The following is an 18,025-nucleotide window of genomic DNA, read 5'->3' on the forward strand; positions in this document are numbered from 1 at the left end:
GCACAGGGTGCCTTGAATCTGTGCAGGGCACAATGAAATCTCAAGACTATCAAGGCATTCTGGAGCAAAACGTACTGCCCAGTGTCAGAAAGCTCTGTCTCAGTCGCAGGTCATGGGTCCTCCAACAGGATAATGGCCCAAAACACACAGCTAAAAGCATCCAAGAATGGATAAGAACAAAACATTGGACTATTCTGAAGTGGCCTTCTATGAGTCCTGATCTGAATCCTATCGAACATCTATGGAAAGAGCTGAAACTTGCAGTCTGGAGAAGGCACCCAAACTTGAGTGGGCCAAACTTGTTAACAGGTGCAGAAGTCTCATTGAGATCTACAGAAAACGTTTGATTGCAGTGATTGCCTCTAAAGGTTGTGCAACAAAATATTAGGTTAGCGGTCCCATCATTTTTTGTCCATGCCATTTTCATTTGTTTTCTTATTTACAATATTATGTTGCATAAAAAATCAAAAGCAAAGTCTGATTTCTATTAAATATGGAATAAACAATGGTGGATGCCAATTACTTTTGTCAGTTTCAAGTTATTTCAGAGAAAATTGTGCATTCTTTGTTTTTTGCGGAGGGGTACCAACAAATTTGAGCACGTCTGTATAATAGTGTGATAGATCTAATATACGTATATTATACGACATTCTTTGTCAAGACTGTTTTAGGACGCATATTGCGTAAATAGCAAGCAGGTTTTGTTACTTAAGACGTATAACGTTTACTCCTCTATTTCTACATATTATATTAGGAAATGTTATTTTCTTTTAACACAGTTTACATCTTGATGGTCTCCTACTTCAGCTCTGTTTGAAAATATCTAGTCTCTGTGTAGTATGGAAACTGAACTACGTCAGGGCAAATCCATCTGTGTGATGTGGTCATCGTTTCTGCTGAACTGGCCTGATGTAAACTGGCCTTGTCAACAGTGAACGAGTCTGCGAAACGTGATGAGGATTATTATTATATAAAAAATGTGAAATAAGGTACTGCATATAAACATCTTACGAAGACAAAAACCGATTGACATTTACGTAATGTGCGTACTAAAATATTGTCTTGAGAAAGAATATTGTATAGGCCCTAATATCGAATACTACAATAATATACTTATATCTGTATAATAGTGTGATAGATCTAATATACGTATATTATACGACATTCTTTGTCAAGACTATTTTAATCATATCCTGATGTAACTATCACTATTATCTGCTGTATTATTGAATTGTGGTTTGTCACACTTATACTTTGCTTGAACAAAAGTTATTGTATTTCTTGCTCTTATTGTATTACTTGTATTGTAACACTTGAAATGTATTTGCTTACGATTGTAAGTCGCCCTGGATAAGGGCGTCTGCTAAGAAATAAATAATAATAATAATAATAATAATAATAATAATCAGATCTATCTAGCAGACTATTGAAAAATAAAATAAATAATACAATGATTTGTTTTCTACTTTGTTAGTCACATGCTTTTGTTAACTTCAGGGCTTTAAATGTTTATATTTTGCCGTTTTTAACTACATGTTCATACTTTGTTACACCACCGTAGAATTTAAGATTTAAACAGCTGAAATTTACGAAAATGGACCGTGAATTTGGTAGGGCACTAACTATGATTAATGATGTCAGTTACGCACTTCAATGTATTTTATTGTAACAGTTCCACAAATGCTACCACGGAAATATAATTTAGTAACATTATCTTGGGATATAAACATACAACCCTTAAAAGCCTAAAACTTCTTTACACCCTCTGGATCTCTGTATGAAACATATGTAGTAGTACTAGCGCAAGTTGTTATGTAGTTAATAAGGAACCCATTTTCCCTAGATTAAAAAAAAAAAAAATGCTGCAGACCATGATAATTCTAGACATGTACCAATAAAAAGTAATATCTGTCCTGCTATATTTAAAAAAAAAAAAAAAATCCATATTTTAGCATCTATTTAATGTCACTGTTAACCTGAATGAATCAAGTGACTCGTGTGCCCTGAAACCAATCACATTTATTTCAAAGTGGTGGGTCAGGCTATTCTTGATCTCAGTATTGATGTGTAATTTGACCATGAAAAAAAGCATGCTAAATTTGAACAATGACATATTTAAAAACATATTCAATGGTACAGCATGTGTAATGTATGTAAGGGGAGAGCTTTTTGACAGTAAATTATTCAACCCCCTCAAAAGGAAAAAAACAACAAATTAATACAATGAAACAACATTTTGTAAGTATCCTTTATTATTCCCTTGAAGCACATTTCATTTTATCAGGTAATCTGAATGGAGGAGGATAAAGCCCACTGTAGTGCTGTTTCAGCACGCTAAAATACATATCAAACCAATTTTTGATTCCAATATTATTCTGTAGAAAACAGCTGTCTGTCCATTTGCCATGGATGCAAAAACAGTCCTTAGGAAACTGAAACATAGCGCCTTGCTAGTGAAGCACAATTTTTAAAACTTAGGGTGACTGATAGCAGCCGAATCAGCTGCAGCACTAAGTATACTGTAATTTGATACAGGCTTCTAAAACTGTGAACGGGTACCAAAAGAAGCAAATACAGTGGCTTATAAAATACTCCCACTGAAGTGACCAAGATTAAAAGGTACTACAATGACTTCAGAAAAAAAGGATGGGTTGGTGCATTGAATTTCCAAAATATAATTAATCCAGGAGATGTTGTTTCTTTGATGTGATCGAGCTCCTCGTCGAGATGGAAAACAGTACTGTTGAAAGAATTAAAAGAAATACATTAAACACATCTCACTTTTAATCGTAAGAATGGCAAAATTCCAATATGTGGAATCATTTGATTTCATTAGGAGAGTTATTGTTCCAACAGCTGGTTTCAGATCCCAATTACATTCATATGATCAATGCTAAAAAGGGTTTCACTTACTTTACAGATGGCTTCAAATTATGATCTTAAATAGTTTCACATATTTACCTGTCAGTTATGCGACTACGCCTGTTCTCCAAGGGGAATAATTTCTTCAGTGACGAAAAATTCAATGGTCTCCTCCTCCCAGTCTTCAACATTGCTGTCGAGCTCGTCCGTGTCCACACCTGAGGAGGAAAGAGATACAGATGTGGGTTTACAGTGCAGGAATAATGTTAAAGTGTCAACGGGGAGAATAAGTGCTGTGTTTCCTCACTATATATTTCTGCCATTCTGATTATTGTTCTGCTATCTGCCTTCGTTGGCTGATGAAACTTATGTGGTCAGCAGAAACAGGCCGTAACCTAAAAGGTTACCTCAAAATCACATAAACCACGTTACCTTCTCTAAGATCCAGGCGAAGCAATCTTTGCTCCTGGTATATCTTCTGGGCATTATCCCGGTATGCATGATACTCTTCTATCATTGTTCGTCTCCTGTCAACCAGTTCCTAATGGTTTTAAAGGATACACAATAAGATACCTGTTATTGTGGAATGTATCATTTGTAGGACACACTATATGTTTTACAGTTTAAACATGCAAGGATGAATAGAAATCAGATCTGGGGTATAATTACAACTACAGCAGAATTGTTTGCTGAAATTGCACTTACAATGTTATTTTGTTCAATTACAGAAACAATTATGCTGCAGTAATTACAATTATAATAAAAAGTAACAAACTACACACATTAACAGGTTTACCCTATTTATTCTAAATAACCAGGCAATCAACACAGGTACCAATGCAGAAACATACTATAAAACTTATTTTTTTCCAACAAATGGGGTCACCAAAAGTGTCTGAAAATACAAGAATGATCAAATTACAAATAAATGAATACTTGAACTGCAATTGATCAATTATATGCCATTAATTACAACTGTAATTGACCCTAGGTCTGAATAGAATACACCAGTTATTACCTTGGAGGCCTTGGACTGACTCAGACGATCCTTCTGCTCAAAGATCTTGGAGTACTTCTTCAGATCCTTCTTTATGAGCTAAAAATAAAATATATATATATTATATATATATATATAATATTGTTTAAGTATCAACATAGTAGCAACTTTCTTTGAAGAAAGGCAATGTTAATCAGACTGAAACATTACTTTTATCTCCTCCACATTAAGAAGTGTTGGTGGTCGGGGTCTCCACAAAAGCTGGCAAAAACGATCCTTGTTGTTTTTCTGAAGGAGACGACCCTGAAAGGTCCACAGCCAAAATGCATTGTCCACCTGAAATGTATGGTTTTAAAGTTGTCAGGTTAAATACAGCACTAACTCGCTTACTTCTATTAACATTTTAAAGAAGAAAATAAATTAAGGATTCATACACAGCTCTTTAATATTACAACAGATGCTGCTAAGTTCTCAAGGCGCCAATATTTTGGGTGCTTGTCTAGTTTTAGCACTCCGAGGGGTATAATATTTTACGGAGTAAACAGTTGCATACCTTATGGCTCCACCAAGACACTGATGTAACAACATATCGTCCAGTTGGGTCCCATTCTACATCTGATGCCATGTAATGTTCTGCAATATTCATCATGGTGCAGTCCGAAGTGTCAACAAATGCCAAAGCACCGTTCATGCTGAAAATAGAAATAGCAATACATTTTACTTCTTGTAAAGGGACGTATTTTAATTATGCACAATTTACCCCTTTTAAAAATGCAGTCATTTATTTATTATTAACTAACCTTCTCAGACCAGCCAACACCAAAAACTGACCCTGAGGACTCCAGAAAATACTGTTTGCTTGCTGCTTATCAAACGTTTCTGGGGGGGGGGAAAAAATCACAGCAATTTAGCAAAAGGGAAGGGGGGTATGTACCTCACAGAAGATCTTTCCACGTGACAAACTGGGATACAGTTCAAAGACATGCAGACATTCCCAAAAAGACAACTCGCTACTTACTGATAAGCTCAATTTTGCCATTGTTTTTAACATGGTAGAATGATGAATTTATTCTGGGAGACTCTCCGTGCAGCACAGCAAATTTACTGCCGTTTGGCTCCCAAGCAAAGGCTATGATGCCCTCTGTAAAATAAATAAAAAGCATACAAAACATGGGCTTTGGACTGGCTCCAAGAGGCAAAACCGCTCTAAAATAAAAGTACTGCAGAAAGAAAACAAAGACTGTATAACTCACCTTTCATTTCTACCACATCAACTGGCACTTGCTTTTCCCTCATTCGGAAGATTTCAAAGTTTGTCACCACACCCTACAAAAAATGTAACAAAAATAGAGGAAGAAAACATTCAGATGAGTAAACGTAGACACCATGGGCACTCAACTTTAAACAATCAAATGACAAAGTACAAATTAACATAATATTATTGTATTGTAATGTGTCCTGCAAAACATCCATGTGCTCAAATAACCACTGGATATGTTGCGCCAGAAACTAGTCAAACCTTGGGTTCCCTCAACAACTCATCCAGGCGCCTGTGCCCACATCATATCTGAACAAGTAACAAAACAAGTTAGCATACCTGCGTGCCTTTGGGGGTCCTGTCTACCTTCACACAAAGGTAATCCCCGTTCTTCTGCCAGTGAAGCTTACAGTCCACCACGTTGAACAGGTTTCTGACTCGGATCTCTTGCCGAGACGGAAGCTGCATGAGCGTCACCCTTGCTGGGATATCTTTATCCTCAGGTACCCAGAAAGCAATGATATTGTCACCCGGAGACCAAGAGAAATCCCTAGAAATAAAGAAATACAACTCAATCTCAATTACTAAAAAAGAACAATAACTTAAGTCATTAAAAAATAGCCATAAAACAGGAATGTCTCTACTTACTTTATCCCAGTGATTTTTAAACTTTTCTTGTCTAATAACCCCATAGACTGGAAAAAAAAACAGAAGAAACAATAACGGTCAAAAATAATTTACCATAATACAAAAAAAGATTTTAACACATGAAACATCTTGTACAGTGGAACATGCAAACTAAAAATAAAACAATTCACGTTTAAATACACTGCAGGTGAACTTACTGGGGTCTCATAGATGCTGAGAGTGTCTTGTGTCATTCTGGCAAAGAATTTTCCATCATGACTCCACCTAAAAAATAATGTTAATTAGAAATGTGGGGCTTGATTGGAATTGAAAATAAAACAAGAAAACGTCTTGAAGTCTTATCACCCGAACTTACTTGAAGATTGGCCAATGTGCAGAGCTCTCACAATGGAAGCCTCTCTTTTTCTGTCCAGTCAGGACATCCCAGATGATGATGGCCTGCGGGTCATCTTTTGTGTCCATCAGAGGGCTGAATGTAACCAGGTACCTAGTAATCAAGAGACAATAAAAAAACAAAATAAATATGCAAGCATGCTTCCCATCACGTGGCTAAAAACATAGATGACCCCTAACTAGCACTGCACCAAATATAGCTGGACCTCTCCAATATTGAATACAGAGGATAGTGTGCTTTGTGTTGAATTAAAATCACTTTTAGAATTTTGTGGTTATATGTTGTTAGTAAAAATTCACATGGCATCCTTTTGTAAAATCAACCTGAATTTACTTACCTTTCACATGGAGAGAAGTCAATGAGCTGCACCCCTTGGTGGCTGAACCTCTGGATCTGTTTAAACTTCTCTCCTCCCCACAGAGCAATGCCCCTCTGATGGAATGTGGCCAGATAGGTACCTCTAGGAGACCAGCGGACGTACGTCTCTGTCCAGCGCTAGAAAAAGAAAACATTACATGAAAATGTCTTCAGGCATCTGAAGCATCCTCTTCTAACTACCATACAAATAGAGAGCTGGTGATACCTTCATGGACATCTCATAAAAAAAAGTATTGAGGAGGGGATTTACAGTATAACAAATAAGTATCTGTAACAATACAATGTAGCAATATTTAAATAAAAAGTAAACATTTTACAATTGACTGTTTTCTAAAAGCACTACATTTAATAAAGTAGCAATAAGGCTGGCTATACATAGTTTCTCAAAATACTTACTGCTCTCTCTTCAACAACAATTGGTTCCTTGATATCATTGGCAAAAATGCCTGTGCGTTCCCCAGATTCAAAAATCACGCTATATTGATCTCTGCAGTCCGCATCTTCCAGCCAGTGTCGCAGGTTCCCCTGCAACAAAAAAAGAAAACAAAAAAAAGTAACACCCATTTTGTGGCAAAATCGTAGATATTTAATACACTAGCATGGGATACAGTTGCACCATTGTGTTTAAATGGATCTGTTCTTGACAAACTATATATTTTAAGACATGCATTTGTTTGACAAATGAAGCCCTCAATGATGCCACATTTGGAATATACAAAACTGTTCTAACCAGTGCAATTTAAATCTCATTCAATACTATTTGCAATAATGAAAAATAGATTTAAATATTCTGGATCTATGCAATATTCATTTAAATAGTTTGTCTGTATAATGCTCTGGAAGTTTATGGACTGGTTAACTGGCAGTGCCATCTAATGTCTTGCTTAAGTCCTAAAACAGCACACACTAATAAAAATGGGTTCTCATCACAGCAAAGTGGTTTGGTCTTACAATTAACAACCTTGCAAATTACAAAACAGCACAACGTACAAAATATAATAGGTGATGGTGTACTTACAAAGTCTTTGAATGGCTGCTTCTCTGGTGTTTCCCATTCATCACTGATATTCATATACCTAAATTAAAAGAAAAAAAGTGCTTTAATGAAAATATGCACAGCTGGAAGATCACAAAAGCACATAAAATAAGTTTTCAGTGTAGGAACTGTTATCCACTCTGAGTTAGATCACCCCATGTTAAAACTATCTGAGCACTGTGCGAGATTACAAGACCATGAGACCCTCAAGGGGACTTGTGACATCAAATGTAGTATCATGAAAATACCAAAGGTGCATTTAGGGAGCTCTTACATGAACCTTCCGAGTTATTTATTTGAAGCTTTCTAACTTGAACTTTCTTTTTAGAATCAAACTCCTGTCAACGGTGGTAATTGTTTTGAGAATTTGGAACGAAGTGCACAACTAAATTCTGCAACCATCTTTAATTCCACACCGCATTTAGAAAACTGTTTGACCTCCAAATCATTTTGGACAAATCCGTTTCCCCCAAAATATAGATTAATGAGCAGTCAGTGGGGCACACAGATAGATTACTCCACTGGTACAAGAGTTAAGCTGTTCCTGCTTCTATGCTAAAGACTCACTTGTCAAAGTCTGTGAAGACGTTAACCCTAAAGGTGTGCTGCTTGTCCAGCTTGTATCCATCTGCATTCTTCACAGCCTCAAGAGCATGAGCAGGACAGGAGTACTCCAGGAAAATGTACCTGGAAACAGCGGCAGGGAATTGAAACAGAAAAGTATAGACAGACCATCTGCCTTCAAGGTGGCCAAAGGCTTTTCTTTGCATTTTAAAGAGGTTTTCAGTTATGGCAAGTGTAAATTCTATAATGTAAATCTGTTGAAAAAAGAATTAACACATTCACCTCTATAAAAGTGAAGTATGTCAGTAGAGGTTAAAAGCCAACACCTATTCCTTGAGACCTGGTGTAATTAAAAGATGAAGAAACAATACTAACCCTTTTGTATTACCATCTCCCTCTGGGTAAAATTCGTTTGTGATTTTGCCAAACTTTGAGAAGATCTTGTGGATGACATTCTTTAGTTTCTCAAGACGTTCTGGTCCAACCTGAGGTACGTTGTCAACAACAACAACAGAGTCAATCCCATCTGCCTCCTGTGGTCTCTCCTTCAGGAGATCGCCCAGCAGCTCTGGAAAGAAAAACGACATTAATGCAGTTAAAAGTGGATCTGCATTATATTGCATGTTTAAACCCATATGTGTGATCTGTTTAATTCTCTGATGTTGACTCTGAGTTACTTCGCAAACAATTACTGACGGGATAGTTTGAAAGCATGGCAAGTAATAATCCCAACAGAAACTGACTGTGGCTAAAACATTTTTTTTTTTTCTTAAATGGACCTTCTACTACTTGATAACATCTTGCGGTATAATTTTGTGAAGCTGTCACACACGAAACAAAGGTAAAGGAAAGGTCTTAGGACTCACAGATCCATAAACAAAGCCAGGTGCCATATATTGATGAGCTTTAAAAAAAAAAAAAAACGTAATAAGATTGTGTTGCAGGTTTAATAAAGACACTTGGGTTGAATACAAAGCTTTTAAACAGTATGAAACTGTGAAATCGATCTGTAATAAATGTGTGTCGATTTCTATCAATCATAACAGCAGGTGTGCTGTGCGGGCGCTGCTAGTACGTGTGTATATTGTGGCACGAATTCATCCTTATATTACAACCGAATTTTTAATCTAAAACGGGGCCTTACACAGTTACTTTCTGAGCAGCTGATCTCTACCATGTTCTAACTGTGGTACAACTAAAACAGCAGATATTGCTAAATGTAAAAGCACAACGTATAGCCCAAGTGATATTATCGAATACTTAATTTATTCACAAAAGTTCTTGTTTATTGTCACCTCATTACACATCTGGAATCTCTTTCAATGAATTGTACACTCCACAGGCCGAGCAGCACGGCTCTGCTGTCATGAGAGTGAGGGTTACAAAAAAGATAGGCCTGGAGTAACATTTTAAAAGGACCCCGTACGATTTGGAGGTTATATTTACTTGACTTGCAGATAATGCATATGTACGTACAACCGACAGTGGCATTTGACTTATGTATATTGTGTAAGGCCGCACGGCCGGCTGGTTTCTTATAATTACATACCGTCTTCACTAACGTCATCCACGAAATCCTCTGGGTCGCTAAAAGAGGGTTCTTCGTCCTCATCAAATTCGGCTTCTGCCGCCATATTCTCTGTATCACGCATTTAAGCTGCCCTGCTCTTCGGTATCACTTCACGTAATGGATCTGGTCGGTTCTGATGGTAAAAACCCAGTGATTTTTGCTAGCAGGCCATGTGCGCGACAACCGGCATCCGAGACTCAGCACGAGAAAAGGACCCAACCATTTCGAATGGGCAGGGGTATTACTCAAATGTGAATGTCGTTATAAAGTTTTTAAAAGCCAACTTAAAAATAACACATATACTTATATTACTTAAACAGAATTCTTAAATATAAACCAATGTATTTTCCATACAAGATGCCCAAATCATGTTATTTAGCATAGGTCTAAAACATGTATTCCCCCTATATGTAACTTGGTTCAGTCTAAATATGGAAGCGCACCATTTTACCCCGTGTTCGGCACAATGAGTAAAACAGAGAAAGGGGTGATTTAGAATCAAGAAGCAACCTTTGTATATAACGGTGAATCAAATAAAAAAAACACTTAAAATAAATGTCATGGTCATTTAAATTGTATATGCTTACAACTTTATTGGTACATTTTTTAAAGCCATTGGCAAAACGAAAGAAAAGAAGGGATAAATGAATAATACACATACAATTAATATTGATATTGAGACATTCATCTCATGTCAGTTTGATATGTTGCTATTTATAACCCCAAAAATAATCCTTCTTCTTAAATAGTACACAGGTCACATCAAAGCTAACGACTGCCTAGAAGAGTTTTTTTTTTTTTTTTGGTATATTTCTTCCTGTTCTTTAGAATGGTTTGATCCAACCCAGAAAAAAAAAATTGAACGACAGTGATGGTAACGTAAAGCGAAATGCGTGGTACATGTTTTTGACAGTATGGGCAAGACTCCAAAGCACGTTTTGTGAATCACGAGAGGAAGTCGCGTTTCTTCTTTAACTGGTAAAATAAAACATTACAAAACATAGACGTTAGAAAGCACTCGTGAGCATGCACATGTTTCTTCCAGTGTAAATAACTTGTGTGTGTGTGTGTGTATATATATATATATATATATATATATATATATATATATATATATATATATGAAGAACGATTTTAAATGTCTATTTAATATTGCTTTTGCAAAGAACAATATAGCTATCAAAGTTATCAGAACATTATCGTGCATTCATTAACAACAAATTGCCGTCCTAATGAGTTCTAATAACGTGTATATTTTACCTGTTTTCAGTACTTTTAGCAATGGAGAGAGAATGTGCAGAACTGTTGCCCTCTGTCTGCGCAGTTTTAGCAGATTCCAAGGAGTCCGTGCCTGATGACACCTGTTTGGAAAAACTGCTGGACTGGTTCAGAGAGCTGACTGGCAAAGGTGAACGCAGAAATACAGCAGCAGCAACGGGCTAAAACAAGTACCTTAACCGAGTTTCAGTGGGATTGCCATAAGTTAACCAAGACTGTTTACAAGTCTTTTCAAGTCGACACCCTTCATTCATGTGCACAGTAAAATTAATTTGCTCAACAAAGGATTAAATACTGTTAACCCCATGGCTTTTTTTTAGGCTTCTCAGCTGTTAAGTGTGTTTGTGAACAATTTTCAAAGAAGCCTGGCCTTATAGGCCTACATGTTTTGTACCTCCTTTTTTTACCACTGTTACCCACTGCTCCCCAAAAGTGAAAACAACAGTATATTTTCATGTCTATTGTTTACATAAGATTATTTATGAATTTGTTTATGTGCATGTGTTTTAGTGCCTGGGCTATCTCTTCTGCAGCAGAATCCATGTTTGACAGACTTGATAAGCTCTGTGCACAAGCTGAGTGATCCGGACCCCAGCATTCTTTCCTTCATCAGCAGGCTGGCTGGACTGCTTGCTGCCTCTGAGGATGCTTTCTATTGCTTAGAGGTGATGACAAGCCCAGAGGGCAACCCTTGTTTAGACCCTAGAACAGATTGTAGCATTCTTTTATTGAGGCTACCTGAAGACTGCAAGTATAATTGCATGGTATTGCAAATGCTGTTTTGTTTGTAGGCTGTTAATAAATATCACAATAAGGATATCAAATTGAAAAATAGTAATGGAAAGTAACTATAGTACAGCTATGGCCAAAAGTTTTACATCACCTAGAATTTTAGGATTGAGACGTTATTAAAAAAAAAAAAAACTATACAAACATAATTTAGATCTTTTGAACATCATGTAATTAAATAAACTGCAAAATGGCATTGCAAAAGTCTGCCAGACGCCGTATAGTAGTACACTATTATGTTGGATTTTGAAATGCCACATTTTTCAATTTTGGAAAACTGCAAAGCGGTATGTAATTCAATATGTTAACGTAATATTATTCAGCAGGTTTCATTCCACCTTATGAAACAAAATGAGTTAATTCTTTAGGGTGATGCAAAACCTTTGGGCATAGCTACTTATCGGTTGGTACAACTGCAGACAGAACTTGTAAAGATACCACCATTTCATTTGAGCTCTTTAAGTTCTTGACCCCCCACTTAGTAAGAGGTTAAACTAAATGTTTGACTAATACGTTTCTTTGCATGTTCTGACATTTTCTATTGTAGCAGCAGAGCATCTTGACAGAACTCTTTGGGAACAGGGAACTTACAGAGACGGATGCAACTGTGCGGTGTGGTTGGATCCATGGCTTATTGAGCATGCTTCAGCACTGGCCTGCCATGAAGTTCATCTTGAAGCATGGTAAGGGTTGCACACTGTCTGTTTAATTTTTAAATGTTGAGAACAGCTTGTTTCTAATTGTTCTGCTTTACACTGTGTTGTGTTTCTTCAGAGCTGATTGCGGTTATCCTGAAGCTGCAGAGGGACTCCAGCCTCTTTGTTGCTTCTGCAGCCAACCAGCTGTTAGCACACATACTAACATTCCCAAAACATCAAGAAGCCTCACCCGGCTCTATGTATTCAGAATGGACAGAGCGCGTCAAGGAGATTGCTAGACATGTAGAAGATTCATTGGAGTCTGGAATTCCCCAGCACGTCCAGCAGTCCTTAAAGCTTGTAACTCTGGCTTTGGGAAACTGCCAGCCAGTGGTCATGGAAATTCTGTGGCAAAAGGTAGGCGGGCCTATGGAATCATTGCTGGAGAAGGATCCGACCAACATGGCACAGAGATTGATGGAACTGCTACTTACCGCATCTAGGTAAATTAACACCAAGGTTTTCAATGATCAGTTGCATCTTGTTTTAGCTAACACTTCACTGGATTACCGAGTCTTCTCTTTAGAACTGTGCTGTGTGGTAAAATCACCAGTCCAGTTTATTTTGTATGCAAAGGATGCCTGGAGTCTTTAATGATTTTAGGAAGAGCAGTCGTAGCATGTATCAGTTTTGTTAAATTAGGTTTGGGCTTTATCAGGACTTAGATTTATAGAATGCAAATACCAGCTCCAGGGTTTGCAAGTTCAGTAATGTAAATCACTGTAATTGGATTTCCAGGACTCCACTGTTTAACAGCGCAGACTCCAAGATAGTCACTGTGATGAGCCTCATGCTATGTTCCCTGACTCCAACACTTGCTATTCCGTTGGCTTCTGGGATTCTGAAACTTGAGAACTGGTAAGTGCTGTTCCAGCAATCTTAAGTTTAAGTTTCCAAGTGTGTTCATTGTATGAGACGGTCCTAAATATATGGATGTGTATTTAATTGTTTCAGTCCAGAAAGCTTAAGAATCAAGGCTCAAAAAGTGGTCCTTCACCCAATGGATTGTATTCTTAATACTACTGACCAGCAGCCTCAAAATGCAGGTAAACCAACCCCCCACCCCCCAGAAAAAGAACTAAGAAAGAATAAGCATAACTGTAAAGGTTTTGGTTAATATATTGCACTGGATATATGTTCTTGTTTTATTTGTGTTTATAGGCTTGCTGGATGAATTTGTTTGTAAGGAGTCCGTTATTGAAGATCAGCTATCTAGAAAAGCATCATGTATCTCTCTCCTGTGTCTCTCACTTTCTCATGCAGGGGAGCTAGCAGACGTGGTAAGTGTGATCTAAGCTTCTCGTCATTTAGAGACAAACAAGTAATGAATTTTAGCATTCAACTGTGTTTATACTTCTTAAAGTAGAACAGCGACTGAATTGTATAATTGGCGAAAAGTGAAATGACTCCCTCATAATCTAGTTCCATGCATTTGTACTTGTGTAGCCCTCTGTCTCTGTGGAGCTCACATCCGGATCATTGTTCAACTCGGTTCTGGCAGTGTTGCAGTTGTGCATCGGTGTTGCAGTTCCCACCACCCCTGCCTATATCTGCCGACATCTGATTGGTTGTGTCAGGGTGCAGAGGTTTGCAGTGGACACACTTGGGAGTCTTTCCAAGCAGACAGGTAATGCAGTTGTTAAGCAATTAATGAATGTGGTAATCAGGCATTTGTACTGTGGAGCCGAGCTGTCTATACACAGACATGTGAAAGAGCATGTTTTCCTATCACAGACAAGAAAAAAATGATGTGTAAATAATTATATGTTAAAACTTTTTTTTCTAAAGCATTAACACAAACAAACCTGTATGTTTTCTCTTGTTTTTTTTTATTTTTAGGAAGCACTGATTTTGTTGAGCAGGTATTCAACATTCTTCTAGAGTACCTCATAAACCCAGACACAGAGTCTTCTGTAAGTGTTTTGAGTTTTTTGGGTTTTTTTGCACACATTCCAAGATGTGTTTGGAAGTGAAAAGATTTTTTTTTTCTTTTTTCACATGAGATGTTTGTTACAAGTGTCATTTTTATGATCCTGCCCCAAGGGGAAAATGTAGCAAACATTCGGATACAGAAACGGGGTAAAAACTAAAGAGGTGGTTTTATAATCAGCATTAGGAACAATCACAGGACTATGGTAAAATGTCTCTACCATGTACCACATAGCCTTGTCTCAGGAATGTCTGTAAGTTAATACATTGTGTATAGGGTGTCTCTAATTGTATAAGAGATATCATCGTGCAATTTGGAGCATGGGAAAATGAGAAGAGAATCTGTGGGAAATGTAGAATAGGAGGGACCCTACACACAGCACAGTAACATTATAACATGAAATATTTTATTTAAAAAAAATCTAAAATTGCATTGTTGTGTTCAATGTTAGATAAGCATGAATTTTCAAATTTGGAATTGTGATTGGTTAATTTATAATTTGAAAATGAAGCAAGGAATTAAACTAAACACATAATATATGTATATATTTTGCAGGTTCTAAAGAAGGTCATGCAAGCTATCTTGCAATGGTTTTCCCATCATTCTGATCTACCACGAGTGTGGCATTCTCTAAACCAAGGTAATAGAAACCACAACGTGTAATGTTCCGCATCAAAACTGATAACTGGTTCTTTGCTTTACGACATGCCAATGCATTGTTCTGACAGAAGGACATGTACTAGAAAAGGGGATTGCAAGCTGCTTTGTAATGCAGACCTAAAGTTAACATTTGTACCATTTCTCCCGATACTGAACCAGGTTGCACGAATCAGCAAATCCTAGTACAAAACCCTTCTAAAAGTTTCCCTCAGTAAAATAGCACCATGAAAGCTTGGTGAAGCACAGACAAGCATTGTACAACCCAGAGAGGTATGGTAAATCATATAAATATCCATGGCAAATCAGGGTAAACTATGGTAAATGCGTAGGATAACCATGGGAAAAGCAGGTTTAAACTACAAAAAGAATGTGGTAAACTTTTATAAGGGAAGGAACTGTTATCTTAATCCGCACAGACAAACAGATATTTCAAGGCTGCAGCTGGGGATTACTTGAAATTAGTTGCTTCTGTTGTTTCCATCACCAGGTTGTTTCATTCTTCAAGATGTATTTTGGTTTATATTATTTTTGTGTCAGTTCTGATAGTCATTTTATCTGTTCAGATCTGTTTCCTGTCCTGAAGAAACGCCTCTGTGATGTGAGATGGGAAGTCAGGGACTCTGCCCTTGAGTTTCTAACACAGCTTACTTTAAATTTCCAAGGTGAGGCTGAAGCTTGTATTTTACTATTTCAACACTGCGAACAGGGTGGCCGCCTTAGGGTTATCTATCAGTGAAGTTACTAGATCTGAAATATTCGACAGATATGAAATGGTAGGAGGCGCTTGCTAAGGTAGAGTTCGGTATTTTGTTGTGAAGATGAGTCTGACACCGTGCCTTCCCCTGTTGTTTTTTAAATTATTCTAAAGCTCTCTCAGTTCTTGTCCTATGAGCATGCAGCCACTCAGCAAGGGCTCCTGACTTTATCTCTGTGCCAGACTGAAAGATTTATCTTTGATTCAGGGAAAACAGAGTTTCCACCAATCCTGTTGAGTTCTGGGATTCTGAAACTCCTTCTGGATTTGCTGTCAGACTCTGAGAGTTATGTTCGGGCAAGTGCAGTTACTGCCCTGGGACAGACTGCCTATATTACAAACAATAATGAAGAGAATCTCAACTCTGAGAGCGGCACAAGCGTGCAGGTAAAACATGTTTCAAATATTTACACCATCCACAGGTTTTCATGAAGCTTAAACGTTATCTGTTTCATTATTAGACTTTCATTGTTTCTTTAGCTGCTAGATTTTATTCCTGCCTCGTGGAATGTGTTGATATTACCAAAGGATGTGGTTCATATTTAATAAAGAAACTGTGAAAAAAAACAAGAAAATCTGATAAAATACCTTATTTTAATGTTCTAGAAAAGTTCCATTGTTTCTATTCACTAAGAACATATGAACCTGCTTGTGTTGTGATTATTAATTAATACACTGCATTACCAATTTTTTTTTCAGGAGGACGTTGCCTCACGGTTAGTTGACATTTTAGCCCAGGACACAGAGGGGTTCCCACGGAGGGCTGTGGTCAAGGTGTTTGCAGACTGGCTAAAGCAGCGCTCCCGTCTGACGATACAGAATTTTGAAGAGTCTGCAGCCAGTGTGCTGAAGTACGGGAGCAACGACTTGGACTGGGAAGTAAAAATCCACAGCTTGGAGATGGCTGAAGTTTATATCAATCAAACGCTATCAAAATCTGTGTCAGCTTGCCCTTATGCAGTTGTTCAATCGACAAACTCAAAAAATGAAACACTTACAGAATCCCTTCAGAAACTGTTCAACCTTAAAATATTTGAAGTTCTGCTCGCTGGACTGTATGACTGTGACCGGCCAGTTGCGCAGAAGGCGTGCACAATTCTAATCTCCTTGAAGCAGGTCATTTTGGAAGACAGGGAGGCCCTCAATCTTAAAGGACTCACATGGGCTCCAGATATATTAAGTAAATGCTTTTCAAAACACAGTAAAATGGCAGTCTGTGGAGGAACCAATTCAAGCTTACAAGCAGGGGGAGATCTTGTTGAGATTTTGTCTATTCTGGATTTGGAGACAATGCAACAAGCTTTAGAGAGGAGCAGTGACTACATAGAAAACAGTCCTCGCTCCCTCCTGCAAGATATTCTGGCTGCAACTGAAACCACAGAGGACAACGCTATAGACTGCTATTAAACTTCATTTAATGAATTCAGTGGAACTGAGAAAAACTGTTTTGCAGTATATGTTATTAAAATGAAAATAAACACATGAATGTAAACAATGCCTTTTTAGTAACTGGACATACTCATTCATGAAACAAAAAATAAATGCATTTGGTTATCAATATCTGCATGAAACCACCATTTTAGGACTATAGGAATACATTCTCCATGGGTCATTTGGTGCTACATAGGAGGGGCTCCGGCCCATGAACATGCGGAACACTTCAAGAGATGGTTCCGCCTCCGAGGCTCGGCACTGCGTCTCTGAACCTGCAACAGAACAAAACACAGTTAATTTAAAGCTTGCTGTTCATTCATGTGCAGCAACATCATGCTTACATTAACTACAGCTGCACAACAACAGTTGTCAATGCATTTATAAGTAACACCCCGGGGTGTTACTTGTATTTGTATTTGCTTGCGATTGTAAGTCGCCCTGGATAAGGGCGTCTGCTAAGAAATAAATAATAATAATAATAATAATATTACGCAATTACGCGCTTGTGTAATTTTACGCATAAAACGTATCACGACGCATAGGCGCGTAATATTAAATAATATCGCCGTTAACAGAAGGATAGAGAAACATGTTGGATCGCACTGAGGATAAAGGGAACATTGATTGACTTTGCCAGAAAATGCCACAACAGGACCCACGTTACAAATATATCAGCAAAAGAGAGAGTCAAAGATTTTCTTTGTTTTGCTTTGTATACTGTGAGCGCTCGACCGCCAGGGGAAATTGACATCGTCTTGTTTTGGTCATCGACAGC

The 18,025-nt window shown here is 37.6% G+C and overlaps 2 protein-coding genes across 3 annotated transcripts; one reads left to right on the forward strand and one right to left on the reverse strand.

Annotated features, from left to right (window-relative positions):
- Positions 1-2,234: 2,234 nt before the first annotated feature.
- On the reverse strand, positions 2,235-9,931 carry LOC117431191 (eukaryotic translation initiation factor 3 subunit B). The gene is made up of 19 exons (XM_034051897.2): positions 9,687-9,931; positions 8,513-8,705; positions 8,141-8,260; positions 7,556-7,613; positions 6,934-7,062; positions 6,497-6,654; positions 6,121-6,252; positions 5,963-6,029; positions 5,766-5,812; positions 5,457-5,667; positions 5,113-5,185; positions 4,878-5,000; positions 4,660-4,738; positions 4,413-4,551; positions 4,070-4,195; positions 3,881-3,958; positions 3,295-3,403; positions 2,962-3,080; positions 2,235-2,740 (listed from the first exon to the last, which is right to left on the reverse strand). Exons 1-18 carry the CDS (start codon positions 9,787-9,789, stop codon positions 2,977-2,979), a joined length of 2,049 nt encoding a protein of 682 aa, XP_033907788.1. The 5' UTR covers positions 9,790-9,931; the 3' UTR covers positions 2,235-2,740; positions 2,962-2,976.
- A 609-nt stretch (positions 9,932-10,540) lies between these two features.
- Positions 10,541-17,374, forward strand: brat1 (BRCA1-associated ATM activator 1). 2 transcript variants are annotated; one of them, XM_034051968.3, is made up of 14 exons: positions 10,541-10,685; positions 10,978-11,115; positions 11,496-11,650; positions 12,322-12,457; positions 12,549-12,915; positions 13,211-13,330; positions 13,427-13,518; positions 13,634-13,752; positions 13,919-14,099; positions 14,312-14,385; positions 14,958-15,042; positions 15,626-15,724; positions 16,025-16,203; positions 16,516-17,374. In XM_034051968.3, the coding sequence occupies exons 2-14, from the start codon at positions 10,989-10,991 to the stop codon at positions 17,221-17,223; spliced, it is 2,442 nt and encodes an 813-aa protein (XP_033907859.2). In that variant the 5' UTR covers positions 10,541-10,685; positions 10,978-10,988; the 3' UTR covers positions 17,224-17,374. The 2 variants fall into 2 exon arrangements, with proteins under 2 accessions (XP_033907859.2, XP_033907860.2); XM_034051969.3 differs by having other exon boundaries at positions 12,325-12,457.
- The last annotated feature ends 651 nt before the right edge of the window (positions 17,375-18,025 follow it).

The sequence above is a fragment of the Acipenser ruthenus genome, chromosome 22 (assembly GCF_902713425.1).
Source record: "Acipenser ruthenus chromosome 22, fAciRut3.2 maternal haplotype, whole genome shotgun sequence".
NCBI classification, from domain to species: Eukaryota; Metazoa; Chordata; class Actinopteri; order Acipenseriformes; family Acipenseridae; genus Acipenser; species Acipenser ruthenus.